Source organism: Calliphora vicina, chromosome 4 (assembly GCF_958450345.1).
Source record: "Calliphora vicina chromosome 4, idCalVici1.1, whole genome shotgun sequence".
Lineage (NCBI taxonomy): Eukaryota > Metazoa > Arthropoda > Insecta > Diptera > Calliphoridae > Calliphora > Calliphora vicina.
Window position 1 is genome coordinate 100810524 of NC_088783.1, and position 16616 is coordinate 100827139.

Below are 16616 nucleotides of genomic sequence, written 5' to 3' on the forward strand. Positions count from 1 at the left end.
AAGAAATGAGAAGATCACCGAATCCAGTGACGACATACCAATCCAAAAATTCCTGGAAACAATTAACATGTCCTCAGTTTTTGTACATTTAAAAGGAAAGTAGAGCTATATATACATATATAATTATCAGCAATGTAGAATACAATAAGTATTTGTTTTAGAATGGTGACCTGTGGAAGTAGTGCCACAGTTAGGGATGTTATTTCACATACTGGAACTCCGACAATTGACTTCAATGTTTTGGCACATTTAAACATGGAATATATATTTATGTATTTATTCGTATTGTATTTAAAAATAAATGTAAAACATTAAGGAATTATTATTTATTTCAATTACCAAATCGTACACGAACGATATCAAATCGACAACATATGGTTTCAAATTGACATCGGTGCGCTATCAAATTGACAACAGTCTGGTGTCAAATCGTACACGAACGGTGACAAATTCTCAACGGTCTGTTATAAAATCGTACACGAACAGTGTCAAAACGGATGGTCTCAATTCGGCAATGGAATGGTGTCATTTTTTCGTTGTCAAATTGACACCTTTCGTGTACAATTTGTGCACACTATAAAACAAGGCGTATTTAACAAGGTGACAGCAGTGGCGAATTGAAATAAATACAGGCGAATTCACTTATTTTTTATATATAGAGTTTGACATACGGGCGTACGGGCGAATATTTTTTATATGTGTAGTTTGACATTTGTGCGTGCTATTTCTATAATCAGCTGTGCTGCCGATGGCACCTTATTAAATGCACCTCAAGTTTTTCTTGACAGTCTTTTACATATACTGGTTGTCAAAATTTACAAAAAAATTTTAGTACAAATTGTCCAAAAAAATGTGATCAGCTGTTTTCTTGATTGAAAATTGAAACACTAACTTGAATGCGAAATTGAATGTAAATTCGTTTCAATCCTTAAAAGTGTGAGTGTATTAGTAATATCAATTAGTCAACATCTGGTTATCGTTTAAACCTCCAATTAACATTTTATTTGTATTAGAACTGTCAGTTTATCGTCACGATAAAAAATAACCAGAGATTGAGAAAATGGGGGTGAGTGTATTAAAATTTGAAAGGCAAAACTTGATCGTGTAACCCCCAAGTAAGTAAAGCAGCACATTAAATGTTAAGGATGTTTGATATAAAACCATTTTTATATCGGAAAAAAACTTTTGTTAAAAAAAATAATTAAAAAAGTACGTTTTGTTAAAAAAAAAAGAAAAAAGTACGTTTTTATAAGTTTTTACTTATTTATGTAAAAAATACTTATATTTTTTTAAAAAGCTTCGAAGCAAAGTTCTGTTATTCTGCACGTATGGCTATTAATATACATATATTTTTGTCTCAGTGTATAATATGGCATTTTACAACACTGAACAATGATAAAAAGCAACTCTGTTTTATTGACAAGAAAATAATCAAAAGCAGAAAGCGAAAGAAAAGAAAGGAGAAAACTGGTGAAAAAGTGAATTAACTGAATAAACGTTGGTAAAAAAAGACGCAAGTGTGAAAAGAATTAAATCGCGCACGTAAAAATCTTGTATAATTTTCTAGAAATTAAGTTAATTTATTATAAAAATAACAATAAAATTTAGTGAAATGCATCTGTGGAATCTTAGAAAATGTTATTATTTTGCAATATTTATGGTGAGTAAACAGAAATGGAAAAATAAATAGTTATAATGGCTAAATAGCGGTGTATATATTTAATGGGAAAGCAAAAGAAACACGTATGCTAGACACAGTTTTTTCTACTTTAAGGTTTGAGGACCGGTAGTATTTTTGCCATCTTATTTAATGCATATACAAGAAATATTATTTATATATTTGTTTAATAATAAAACAATTTGTTGCTATATTCCAGGTATTTTATGTTTTCTACCATCCCACAGATAGTGGGGCGGTATCATTGACCAGTGAAAATATTGATATGACTTTAGGTAAGTACGATTCTTATAAGAATTTTTGTTATAATCTCTTTTTAATTGTAATTAGTTGTGTTATCTTGACATTCGGAAAAGTATGTTAGTATCAGAAATTATAATGTTTGGCGCTAATATTGTTTATTTATGGATAATTTGTTACTAAAATCTTGATCTGTGGGTGTCACTCCTCTTTTTGTTCAATTAAATCATTTATTTATTCAGTGTATATGCTGTTTGTTTGTGTGTGTCTGTATATATATTTGTATATAGGGAATTGTCTCAAAATTTAAGGTTCCCTTTTGACGTGTCACATTATCTTATGTTGTTGTTGTCGTTGGAAAAACAACAATTTTAGAGTACGCAAAGTAAAATACAAACAAATCAATTCACACTTTTATTTCAGTATCATTTTGTTCTTGTGTTTCTTTCTAATGTTCATCAATGTGCCCCCCTACACATACACTCAAAGAAAACCCTCTCTTTGTTAAATACAAAATAAAAATAATTTGTCTAAAGTGTTTTTTAGTTTATAACTCTTTTATAATTGTTGTTCCTTTTGTTTTGTTTTAAATATTAGACCCTGAACAGCTGCGATTTTTTTTTAAATTAGTTTAACATAAATAGTATTTTCGAATCTATGTTTTATGATGATGTACTAAGGCCACTCTTTACTGTCCGGCTTTTAAGAAAACATTATTTTGCAAAGCCGCTTTTAGACATTCCCAGGAGATAAGAATTGATTCATTTATTTATTTCAAGAAATAACTAAATATTCAACTCCACCATATAATGATATTGCTTAGCAAAAATTTATATAATTATTATGCCGTAAATGCGTCATAGTCGATATAGTTAAATAATATTGAATAAATACATATTTATAAACTAGTAAATACCGTCACAACCTTAGATAAAATGCTGCTTTTAGTTCAAGCTTTAATAACGAAATCTAAACTGCATTGTTATTATTTTATTTCTAAATAAATATATCAAAATCAATAAATAAAAGTTAAATTAATAAATAAAAGTTAAATTAACCGAATAATATGCCGAAGGCTTGAACTTGATCATTTTAAAAGTACTTTTATATTATTTTGGAAGCAAATAAGAAATAAAAAACAGTGCAATTAGAGTTTTTGAAAAATTTGAAAAGTGTTTTTTTAAGTCGTCCAATACAAAACTAAAACGCAATAATGAAACATTCATGCATATAACAATTGATCTAATCTTCATAAATATAAATTCCAAAAAATATAGTATTTATTCAGTTGTAAATGTACAAAATTTTACTTTCCGTACAAACGAGATATGTCCGTAATGACTGAATATGGGCATTATGAAAATATCACAAATTAAAAATTAAATAACTCAAAAATAGTAGCAAAAAATAAAGCGATCACACAATCTCCCATGAGGTATTGGTGAGAACTAAGTATGTGAACAAAAAAATGGTATTTTGATAAACGTGACTTATAATGTAAACTAGAACTACATGTAATACATGTAGTACAGTCGGCATATCTGGGTTAAAACTAACTTTTCCTTAAACAATCAATAAAATATATTTTTTGGTTCAATGATTTTTTGAGTGTAAAACATCTTTGTTGATTTCGTTGTAAAGAGACTATTTCTGTTATCAATATTACAAGTAAGATAAATTTCATTTTCGAATTAATTGCATTTCTGACTTATTTGTATACATGAATTAAAAGTATTTTACTTTTACAATTAACACAACACTTAATTGACAATTAAAATATCAATGTTTTAGGTTGTTTTTTTATTTGTATTTTTATCAGTTTTAAGTTAGGGTTAAATGGAACATTTAAGTTTGTGTTGTTATTTTATTTATTTAGTAGCGGCATTTGGTTTCTATACCTATTGATATATAAAGAAACTTTTTGTAAATGTTAAAACATTTTCTTAAGTAGCGTGAGAGCCAAAAATTGAAATAGGCTGAGGGTTTCTACGAAAATATATGATAAACATTTTAAACATATTTTTTTTTAAATAGATTCTTATTCAATTAAAATTTTTTATAAAGCAATACTTAGATAGTAATACTAAATGTAATTCGATTTTATATTGCTCAAATATGTAGTAAATAATTCCTAATCATTTGGCTAATTAATCAAAACTTTAAGTTTTTTATTTTCCATACTCACTATCTTAGAAACATATATATATTTTTTTTTTTTAAATTTTATTAATATTTTTGTAATTCCTCCATCTTAAAAAAAATTATTTCTGAATCCAAAACACTCTAAGCGATTTCCAGATATCGCTCATTTTATGTTTATATACAATAAATATTTGACCCGGTATATATACTGCATAAACCTTTGAATTAAATTAAAATTATCATCACTTTTATATGTATTTTCCAAGTCGTAGCATAAAGTAAAAAGTACATAAATCATATACGAGTAACATTGAACCGAATCTTTTATATTTAGTCCAACTGCAATATCTTCCAATAAATTAAAGAATTTATAAGATTTAAAAAGTGTAATATCCCCAGAATACAATTTTTTAACCATAATTTGAATTTAGGAAAGTTTTTCTAAACTTGAAACGATTATCTTAGTACATTAATTTTTTATTTATTTAACTATAATACTACAAAGTAATTCTTTCTATTAATAATATTTGTTTATTATTTATAATACATAAAAATTGATTTGTTTTAAATCATCATAAGTAAAATAACTTTTAGAAATAAATAAAAAAATTATAATGTAATTTTTTTTGTGGTTACGTCTTTTTGTCAAATATTTGCCATGCCATGCCTTACCTTTACAATGCAAAACACACTTATTGTAGAAGAAAGAATTTAATATTTCGTATGAATTAGCGAAATGAAAACTTGTGTTTTCTAAGATAGAGGCAGGCTTTTGAATATAGTCCCTCAATATATTGTTCTGAAATAATTACATAAATTGTACAAAGATTATTTATTTAACCCTTTTTTATTTTATTTCCTTATAACTTAAACTCAAAACAGATGTTAAATAAATCTGTTTTAATTAATATTCATACTCTGGGTTTTTTTATTCGCAATAATAATATTAATTAATAATGTGTGTATGTGACACTGAACTTTTAAATTCGAAAAACATTAATAACTTTCACTGATTTGTTTTTTATCTGTTTTGGGCAGTTATGTAAACAATTTACCCATCATTTGAATTCGCGATAATGTTATGTGTTAAGAAAACATATTTAAACAGGTTTTCATAAATTAAACATCATCTTCTATTGTTTCTTTTATACACTTACATAGATATGTATGGAATTGTGTGTATTTTAAATTATTAAACAAGTTGCTGTAAGCTATAGCACATATAACATGTATATTATTTTTATATTAAGTTCAAAAAGAAAAACTATTTATAGTAATAAATTTAATAAAATGCAATTAAATGCATACTCCGAAATAAGTGTGCATTAGACAGTCGCTTAAAGAATGGATTTGCTTTGGATGGGTCTTGTTTATTGCTAAAACTCAATATTATAAATACTATATATAACATTTAAGTGCAATCGGATAACTAGAAGCAGTTCCGGAAATCGAATATTCGGTTTCGGATTAGCCCATACATCCGTCAAAATGTGAGCTTTTTTTAATAGATTTCAGCATGAACAAATGGTTTCGGCTATTCGTATAATCGGTGTATAATTTTCGTAGTACTTTTATGTTTGCTTCAATTTATTTATTTTATTTTTTATTGATTTCATTTCATTCTTTATTTAAATAATCGAGCCCATTGGGCCATATACGATTAATACAATATTTTTACAATTAAATAATGAATAAAAGTAAAAAGAGTAAAACTAAAACTAACTTAAACTAAAAATTAAAAATATAATAAGCCTTTATTGGAAAACAAAAGGTAACAAATATTATATAGATATTGAGTATTTAACAAAAATATTATGAGAGTATTCAAAAATCCTTACTGAATAATATGATTTCAATACATAAAAGCCTTCGTGGCCAATTATACATGTATTGTTAGATTAATAACCATGTTATAAAATAATAACATCATTAATTCAAATTTAAAATATAAAAACTAAATATAATAGTGTACAAATGGCTCCCCAACCACACAAACTTTGCTTAAATGAAAAGTAAAACAAATTTATAAATCCTGAAAACCAGATTACAATATAATTATTTTCAAATATTAACAGAAGAAAGATATTGTAAAAATTTTAATTTATATGTAGAAATGGAAAATGAGAATAATTTAAGATCCGATGGCAATTGATTCCAAATACGACAGATCCTTATTTCATTTCTCTCCAAAGATTTAGAAAGGTAATATTTGGAATACTTATTATGTATACATAGGTCAGATTTTTCGATCAGTGATTAAAATTTTTAGTTTTGTATAATCATTTACTTTCGTGTTATTCAAATATGATACAAAACGAAATTAATGTTTAAATCAACATCAACAGTACGCCAAACGTGTGAATGTTTTGTTTAACACATTGACTGCCACGTCGGACATATACACATCTGCTCAAAATAATAGATACACCTAATTGGAAAAAATTTAAATGGCGGTAACATTGAAAATTTCCTCGCAAGCGTTAAGAATACATCATATTATTAAAATTTCTATCTGGCAATGTCATGTCAGTCAAAAATCTGGCAACTATTTGCTTTCATGTTGATTTTTAAAAACGAATTTATTTGAATTACAAAAAATTATTTGCTCATAAAAATAGATACACATCAGTAATTTGTAATTTGTTTATATACAATTTTTTTTTTGTGCAATTTTTTGTTCCTATTTACGTGAAACAGTAAGTATAATTTAAATTTTAGCAACAATTTTATAAAAAATAGGACTCTTTTGAAGAAAATGGGACGAAATCATCATTGTACCGAAGATGAGAAAAAAATTGTTCAAACGATGAGAAATCAAGGAAAATCATTACGGGAAATAGCAAAGAGCATAGGAAGATCTTTACATTTTGTCCAAAATGCTTTATCTAAAAAACAAAAAAGAGAAACTCGCGGTAGACCAAAGAAAACCAGTCCAGAAACAGATAGGCGGATCGTCCTTATGGTTAAAAAAAGACCCTTTCATATCATCGAAAGCTATTTCTGCGGAGCTATGTAACGAAATCAGTCCACAAACAGTTCGTCGTCGTCTTTTACAAGCTAAATTGCCGGGAAGAATTGCCAGAAAAGTGCCACTAATGCGCCAAAAAAATATCAAGACAAGATTAGAATTTGCTAAAGAGCACTTACAATGGTCCGGGTGTGAAGGCGAAAAAAAATGGAGAAATATTTTATGGAGCGACGAAACAAAAATAAATTTGTTTGGAAACGACTGCCAAAGAAATGTACGCCGACCAAAAGGAAAAGAATTCCACGTTAAATTTACAAAAAAGACGGTAAAACATGGCGGGGGAAACATAATGGTTTGGGGTTGCTTTTCATGGAATGGTGTTGGTCCGATATTCCGAATAGAAGATACCATGAATGCTAGTGGGTATAGAGACATATTGGAAAACGTAATGCTTCCATATGCATCGGAAAATATGCCATTAATATGGACATACCAGCAGGACAACGACCCAAAACATAGTTCAAGATTAGTTAAAAACTGGTTCTTGGAGAATAACGTACCTGTTTTAAGCTGGCCCAGCCAATCCCCTGATTTAAACCCAATAGAAAACTTGTGGAGTGAATTAAAGATAAGGCTTTCGAAGGAAGTTTTCAAAAATAAAGACGATTTATGGGAGAAAACGCAAAAAATATGGTACGAGATTCCATTGGAGAAGTGTCAGAACTTGATATCCAGTATGCCCAGAAGAGTGGAGAAAGTTTTACAAAACAAAGGTGGATATACTGGATACTAGCTTTACTTTAATAATAAACTAATTTTTTTAAGATAAAATTTATTAGCTTTTGTTTAATAAGAATTTTTAAAAATGTATCTATTATTATGAGCACCAAATTTTTCGAAATTTAAGAAATTTAATTTACTTTATAATATTTATTATTAATTATGAAATATTTTGTTTTTGTTTTTTACTCTCCTTTTAACTATAAATAAAAATCGACTGAATTTTTTTTATAATTTTACAATATACCATTATTTTTTTCGTTTTTAAAAAATAAATTTTGGTGTATCTATTATTTTGAGCAGATGTGTATGTGTGTCACTGCACTGTGCACTATTGTCGCTCTGCCATGGTTCACAATAGTGCTGGAGTTTCAATAATTTTGTCTATGTTGTCTGCAAGTTCCTCATCAAAACTGTAATCTTCACATTCTTCATCACTTTCTGTAATTTTCAAACAGAAAGAAACTCCTTTTCACCATTTCGTAAGACACACTTATTTACAAAAAAACTCTCTGTTTCTAAATAATATATACATATTACTGGCAACAGCTTAAATTCCAATATTGACGTTTTCGAAAAGATTACGCACTTTTAGCTTCTTATTTGCTGAAAGTGCCTTGGCAATCAATGTGTTAATGATGACTTAGTAAATTTTTTGGGTGTATAACTTAAAATTGTTGAATTTTTTAAATGTTTAGCTTTTATTTTGAAATATTTGTACAATATAAATTTATTGAAAGACTTTTCCCAACTTTCTGGCCAAGAACGAACCAAGCCAATTTCGGATACTCTGTTCCAAAGTGAAGCGTATCCCAGATGGAGAGTTCTGCATCTATCGAAATAAATAGTAGTCGGACTATAAGGTGGGTGAGGCAAAAATTCCCAACCACTTCTTTCTAATAAGTTTTTAACAGGTATTGCAACTTGTGGCCGAGCGTGATGATGAAATATTAAGGATTCATGTTTGGCCGCATATTCCGCTCAGATGTGTTTAGTACAGGTTCCCTGTGATGGTCTGGTCCAGATCCCTCCAAATACAGAGCATTACCTTAGCGCCATATGCGTGGTTTTGGTGTCGATTTGGCACAAAATTATAGTGCAAAAAAAGTTGTTTGCACTATAATGTTCAATAACTAAATGAGAAAAACTTACAGATATGTACCCTTCAATACAGCATATTAGTTATTAAAGATCGCGTTCAAAAGATACGCCATCTGTTTTGAATTGCGCATTTTTATGTTATACACCCAATGTAATCATCCAAAGTTTCGAAATATATTATTTTTTTCACTTTAAAAAATGTTGATATTCTGAAAAGGTTTTTTAAATAGTTTTTTAGTTGTGTTTTCGGAAATGTATATGAACCTATTTTTTAAACAGTAGGCAGGTTTTAGAGCCATTTTTCAAATTATTAAATGCATCTTTTCCAAGCTCTGAATATTTTTCTGCATTTTTTGGAACTATGCGTATATTTATTCTTGTAAGAATCATTCCAAACATTGTCTTTAGAGTGAAAAAAAAACATTTTGCAAGATCTTAAACAAATTGTTATTTTGTTATGAGAGCCACTCGTTGAATAACGAAATGCTGGGCTTATTTTATACAAAATATTGGTTATTAATACAATTCAGATAAAATTGTGTATTTATTTAAATATTCTAAATTTGTTTTAATGTTAAATGCGGATATACTTGCACTAAAGTGAAGTTTTCACGTTTTTATGTTAATTAGTGTTTCTTTGGAGAATAAATACTTTAAATTTAAATTTGGATTTTTAATTAAAAAGGAATACAAAAATAATATTTAAGAAACGAGTTTTTATGACCTATAACTACATATGTATACATCACAACAACATATTGTTTACCAAATTTTTGAAGTAGTCACCAAATTGCAATGATAAAGCCAAATAATCACACCGCGATTCATGTTTTCAATGTTGCAACAATTCCGTAAATATAAATTTACAATTTCGATTTATCAAATTTTTACGGAATTGGTATAATGTACAGATAACACAGAAATACTAAGCCACAGAGAAATATACTTAGATCGGAAACTCTACTTTCTATAAGGTATCTTATTCAGTTGTCAAAAAAAACTATGTGGTGAGAATATATTGGTAAACAAAACTATATGAAAAAAATCAACACTTGTATGTGTGACTATGTATATTTCTTTCGAAACATTCATCTTGATTAGACGTTGATTTATTGGAAAAACAGTTTCCATACATATATTCGATAACATTTACCCCTATATTCTGAGAATTACACAATAAGATTACAAACATCTTTTTGAATTTTATTTCTTTTTTTTGTTATAATTGTTAAAATGTGACATAAAACGAAAACTTTTATCAAAAAAATGATTTTTTAATTATTTAACTTTTCTGATTTCGATAATATTTGGTATAAATAAATGTTTTCCATGGCCATACAAAATTTAAAGTTCAACAGAATTTCTTTAAATTGTTTAAATTTATTAATAATTTTTCTAAGATTTATATAAAAATCGGACAGCTAATTACAAAGATGTGCCAAAAAATGTATTTGGAGTTTTGATTGTTCTTCGAAATATAAGGAAATTGTTACTATGTGTTTACTATCTCGAGATCCTCTCATGGCCTCAATCTGAATTTTGTATGTGTTGTTAACCATACAATGGCGCTTTAGAAAATGGAAGATGTCTTTTTTGTTCAAGGACAATTTTTTGGTTAAAAATATAGAAAAATATATTTAAACTAGGGTACATAAACATTATTATGAGACCAATATTGTAATAATTGGATAAGCGGTTAAAAAGTTGTATACAATTGAAATTGAGCGATTTTACACAATTCTTTTATAAATTTTGAACTTTGAACCACGATGGAATTTAAATTTATTAAGTAGAACAGATTATGGTCAATAGGCTAGGTTATTGAAAATAATAAAAAAAATTATTAAAATTTTTGAGCAACTTCAAATTTTGTATGACCATAAAGAACCAGTGCACCAAGTTTTAACAAATCGGGGCACATCCTTGAAACAAAAATGTTCGTCAAGTACTCACAAAAACAGTACACAATATTTGGGAAGAATCCTCATTTCTATCTACATAGGTGTTATAAATGTAAAAACTGAAAGAAAAATCAAACAATTGTTTTTGTTGAAAAAGTTTTAAATTGTTAATGTCTTTCTTTAAATTGTTTATTAACCCTTGATCTATCTATCATTTTATCTTCTTTATTAAAAAATGTTTTCTTTGTTTATATATTACAGCCTCCAATGAGTTGGTATTTTTAAATTTCTATGCAGAATGGTGCCGTTTTAGTAATTTATTAGCGCCAATTTTCAATGAAGCCGCCGATAAGGTAAATCCATTAATCAACTATAAACATATTATATACCAAAATCAAGTAATAAAACTATTTTATTTCTCTCAATTACAGGTTAAAGAAGCTTTTCCCGACGCTGGCAAAGTGGTACTGGGTAAAGTAGATTGTGATAAAGAGACAACTGTTGCATCTCGTTTTCATATTACAAAATATCCCACATTGAAAATTGTACGCAATGGACAATTAAGTAAGCGTGAATATCGTGGACAACGTTCGGCGGATGCTTTCTTGGAATTTGTGAAAAAACAATTAGAAGATCCCATCAAAGAGTTTCACACATTGAGGGATTTGGAAAATCTTGACTCGAAAAAACGCATCATAATCGGTTATTTCGATCGTCGCGATCAATCAGAATATGATACATTCCGTAAGGTGGCCACAAATCTAAAAGACGACTGTCAATTCCATGTTGGTTTTGGTGATGCTGCTCAAGCCATGCACCCACCAGGTAGGTTTCGTTTTATTAAACACAATTATAAATATTATTAAATAAATTGCTTTAATTTGCATGCTTTTAATTTAAAAATATTGTTTTTGATGTTTGTATTTCTTAATTGTTTGAAAACTAACTCTATTAACTATAAACCTTCCTAATCTTCTTTGTTAATCTGTAACCGCAAAGGAGTTGAAGATAAGCAACTAGGTAATATTACACAGAAAATTTCTTTAGGTAATTATTGTTTTATTTTGTTTTGTTTTAATATTAATTTTTGTGTTTGTCTTTATTTTGGTTCTTATATTATTTGTTTAATTATATTTTTAACAATTAAAATAACAATTGTTATCATTAATTCATTACAATCGAGCCCATAAATTGGCCATATAGTATGAATGCTTAGGCTAACAATTGATGAACTAAAGAAAATAAAGTAAAAAAAACAGGAAAGAAAAGTGAAGGAAGAAAATAAGAAAGAGAAAATCAGTTATATGATGGTGTTATGGAAGGCCACTCTTGCAATTAATCAGCGCTTTCAGCAATATGTATAAGGACTTTTTTTAAAATGATTCGCGGAAAATTTAAATACCCTGAGCCAAATGTGCCCATTTTGAATCCCTTAAAACGAGAGGCAATTTAGGAGATATGACTCTACAGAACAAAAAACTATACTATCACAAAAATAACCTCATAAAGCAGAAGGCATAATCCAAATTGCAGCTAGCGATATCTTCTAATCCATTAAGGAATTATCGATTCTCACTACCTTGCGTAGTGGCAGATAATATGATATACAGCTATCACTGAATTGACAATATCTGTCCCAGTTAAACTTCGGTCATTTTGGAGCGAATATCCCATTCTCATAGGAACCCCCCAACAGGAGTGTTCATTCTATTAATTTTATGATAATTGTAATACTTGTACTATTCAAATCTATGTTAAACCTGGGCCACACACCCTAAAGTTTCCTCTGCTAATCCAATATCGTATAGTCCTATAAAGGATTTTCTCCAATATTACCCCATGATTGTGGCTAATTGGTGATTACACCAATCTTCCCCGTACTTCCAAGAGTAACCCCGAATGTAGCCTAGAAAACTCTTCCACAATTTGAAGATGCTATATCAAACCATTCTGGGCTCCCTTAAAGCAATGAATCATTGTGTATGTTTAAAGTACTTTTAGTAGATGATACTATTTAATGTACCAAATAAAGTACTTTTAGTTCATGGTACTATTTAAAGTACTTTTAGTAAAAAAAAAAATAACTATTTAAAGTACTTTTGGAAAAGGTACAATTTAAAGTATTTTTACAAAAGGTACTTTTAGTACGTATATACTTAAAAAAGCTGATTGATATTAAAAGTAATTTTAGGAAATGTACTTTTTAAAGTAATTTTAGAAAAAGCTAAAGTATTTTTATATGCGATTAATCGAATAATTAAACTTTCTGATTAATCAATATACCGATTAATCATCATTTCTGATTAATCAAAAGTATGTTAAATCAATTAATTTGAATTTTGTCAAATTTGAATATTTTTGTTCAGAAAAATTAAAAATAAAAAAAACATAAAATAAACAAATGAAAAGAAAACAAATGTTACACAAAATTCAAATAATTTATTTGAAATTATTAAAATTAGTAAATAATCAATTATTCTTTGCTTTGAATAATCAAAATTATTCAATTAATTATGTTTATGAATAATCAAAATGTTTGATTAATCAGATATTTCATTAATAAGGGCATTAGATTAATCGCACTTCCCTAGATTTTTTACGTGGTACTTCTTTTGTTTTTAACATACTTTTATATCAGTAACTTCAACAAATAGATATCTACTGTGTAAAATACCCAGCATATATATATTTACCTAAAAGGTAACTTGACATTAATTTCAAATCAATATCTACGGGTACTATTTAATATCCGTTACTATTTAATATCCGGTGACCTTTCAGAGCCATATGCGCCGATCCTTACCCCTAGTCCTTCAAGACCAGTATTTCTGCCTGAATGAAGTCCGGAAGTCTATAAGACATCCGAGTGGCAGTCTCCATTATCTAGATCAGACTCCGTCACCGTCTGCATATTCTATCCGTCCATGAATACCGCATAACCATCGTATAATGGCTCAGAATTCTTCTAGATATCCCTTTCCGAAAGCTCTACCGAGGATGTACTTCCGAAGTCGATTTCCGTGAACATGCAGTGCGAGATAATAATTTTTTTCGAGATTTCATATTAGGAAACCAAAGATTCTCATGTGGCCCATTTAGCTAAGCCTCAGTAGAGCCGAGTTGTACTGCCTGATTAAGCTTCTTCTCGCCAATCACACTGCATACATCAATACGTAAAAGATGGTCTCACAACCGATATGTATGTCCAGTTTACTACGTTCCTAATTACCAGCATAATTAAAATTTTACAAGTCTTAATTCTTATTGGGGAGAACTAAAGACGTACTTTTTTTATAGGCTTTTGAGGTTCAATTCATTCATTACTTATGCATTAGATCTAATTTACTTACTGTCTATTCTTTAGAAAATTATTGTACAAATCTTTCAAATGCAGTTTAGTTTATTTAAAGAAAATGCTAAAATATATTTAAACTACAATTATAATGTAAATTAAAAAAAATATATTTTTTGTTTTGTTCTTCCTTTACAGGCTCGCCAATTATTGTCTTCAGACCCGATGTAGCTGTGAGTCATGAAAATGATGAAACTTACACTGGAAGTTTAAAGAATTTCGATGAATTGAAGATTTGGATTCAAGAAAAATGCGTACCATTAGTACGAGAGATAACATTTGAGAATGCTGAAGAATTAACCGAAGAAGGTTTACCATTTTTGATATTGTTCCACCATCCAGACGATACCAATTCAATTAAGGATTACAAGGCCATTATTGATCATCAATTGTTGGATGAAAAACGTAAGTTATTTTTATTGTTGACTATTTCTTTTTTCTTATACATTTGTTTGTTACTTTAGAAAACATTAATTTCCTTACGGCTGATGGTAAACGTTTTGCCCATCCTTTACATCATTTGGGTAAATCGGAAGAAGATTTGCCACTGATTGCCATCGATTCATTTAGACACATGTACTTATTCCCCAACTTTAAAGATATGTACACGCCCGGAAAACTAAAACAATTTTTACAAGATTTATATAGTGGAAAATTACACCGGTAAATATAGTTGATTTGATATGAGTTTAATATTTATATCTTTATTACATAACTACTTTTCTATTTCTAGTGAATTCCATTATGGCCCTGATCCATCTAGTAATGATGTACAAAGTGAAGTTGTAAATACCTCGCCGCCAGAGTCGACATTTAAGAAATTGGGTCCTTCTAAGAATCGCTACACTCTGCTGCACAAAGATGAATTGTAAATTGTAAATAATTATACTTTTTTCTAAATCAAGCACTAAATATTCCACATTTATTTTATTTTGTATTGATAAAAGTATTTAAGTGTGCATGTCTGTTTGTGCTATAATTCCAGTTTCTTTTCTATTCTATTTTATTTTCATTATGGAAATAAACTCTTTAATAATTTTCTTTATAAACAACAGAATATCAACAAGTAAATAATTTAAATATATAAATGATTTAATTGATTTGAATTATTTTATAAAACACATTGTATTTAATGTAATTATATTTTGTGTGCCCCTACCCCCCCTCCTCCTCTCTAAGGTCCTTTTAAATAATATGCTTTAAAATTAAATTGTTGATTTAAACAATAATTGTGATTTTTTCCACATACATAAATAAATAAATATACTATAATTTAATAATAATAATAAAAAAAATTATTAAAATAATAAAAAATACAATTAAAACCACATTTCTTGCTGATTAATTAATTACCAACCAACGTTTTGACTACCTTAAGAGTTTTGAAATATTTATCATTAATAATTAAGACACTTTAAAAACTACTTCTAAATTTTGTTCTTATTATAAATATTTCTATTATTACAATTGCTATATTTGATTCAATATCCAATAAAAAAATTCCAACTGAAATACCACCTGCTATTTTGTTGTTTAAAACATCATTACTAAAGGCTTCCTTCATGTTATGTTGCTTTATTTGTTTGCCTTTTTCAGTTGTGAATAACTTTAATTTTTTTATAAGGGTTTTGTTAAGAAGTTTGTGTTTTAGGAAGCATACAAAAAATATAAAACAAAAGTGTAGTTTGTATACTGTATTATAAATTATGTATAATAAAGTTTAGATTTAATAAAAAAAAATAAAACCTAATGTGTGTTTTTATTTAGATGCAAGTGATTATTTTTATTTTATTTTTTATTTATTTATTTTATTCATTCAAGTAATACAAAGCCTTCAAGGCCAAAATTACATATTACTTAGCAATAATACCTAAGCATAGGAAAAAAATTAACAAGGTGTTAAATATAAATAATACAAATAACTTATTAATCTGAATTTTCTTATATATAACGGTTCCCCAACCGTAATGTAAAAATTAAAAAGAATTTGAAAAAAGTAACAATAATTAAAGAAAAAAAACAAACAAAAGGCCCAAATCAATAGCAGCACTGAAAATTGTACTCAATGTAAGAAAAATAACTTAAATTAAAAATTAAGCTTGTACATAAATATAAATTTAAACAGCTCCATAGTTTGCAAAAAAATTCAAAAGTTTAATTCGGAAAACATTATTGGAATGTGAGAAAATACGCAGCTCAATTGGTAAGTAGTTCCAACAACGAGCAATTCGAATTATAAATGATTTCTCATAGAAAGAATTATTAATTCTAGGCACCAAAATTTGGGGACTTCTAGTCGATCTACTAAAAGTAAATTTATTAAACAACGGTAATGGACTTCCAGTTCTAATTATCTTATGAAAAGCAATCATGCACCGAAGTATAACAAAATCAGAGAAAGTGCATTTTAAAAATTGTTTAACATAAATGGATATATGATCCCTTCGACCTACA

General features: G+C 27.9%; 1 protein-coding gene across 2 annotated transcripts; it reads left to right on the top strand.

Annotated features, from left to right (window-relative positions):
- The first annotated feature begins 1478 nt into the window (after nt 1-1478).
- On the top strand, nt 1479-15907 carry ERp44 (Endoplasmic reticulum protein 44). Of its 2 annotated transcripts, XM_065507001.1 has the most exons (8): nt 1479-1660; nt 1878-1953; nt 11072-11163; nt 11242-11635; nt 11810-11857; nt 14301-14567; nt 14627-14825; nt 14896-15907. In XM_065507001.1, the coding sequence occupies exons 1-8, from the start codon at nt 1613-1615 to the stop codon at nt 15032-15034; spliced, it is 1263 nt and encodes a 420-aa protein (XP_065363073.1). In that variant the 5' UTR covers nt 1479-1612; the 3' UTR covers nt 15035-15907. The 2 variants fall into 2 exon arrangements, with proteins under 2 accessions (XP_065363073.1, XP_065363074.1); XM_065507002.1 differs by lacking the exon at nt 11810-11857 and having other exon boundaries at nt 1480-1660.
- The last annotated feature ends 709 nt before the right edge of the window (nt 15908-16616 follow it).

Coding starts and splice junctions, on each gene's coding strand:
- ERp44 (XM_065507001.1), top strand. CDS start 1,613: ATGCATCTGTGGAATCTTAGAAAATGTTATTATTTTGCAATATTTATG. Junction 14,568..14,626: donor TCAATTGTTGGATGAAAAAC/GTAAGTTATTTT, acceptor TTGTTACTTTAG/AAAACATTAATTTCCTTACG. Junction 14,826..14,895: donor TATAGTGGAAAATTACACCG/GTAAATATAGTT, acceptor TTCTATTTCTAG/TGAATTCCATTATGGCCCTG.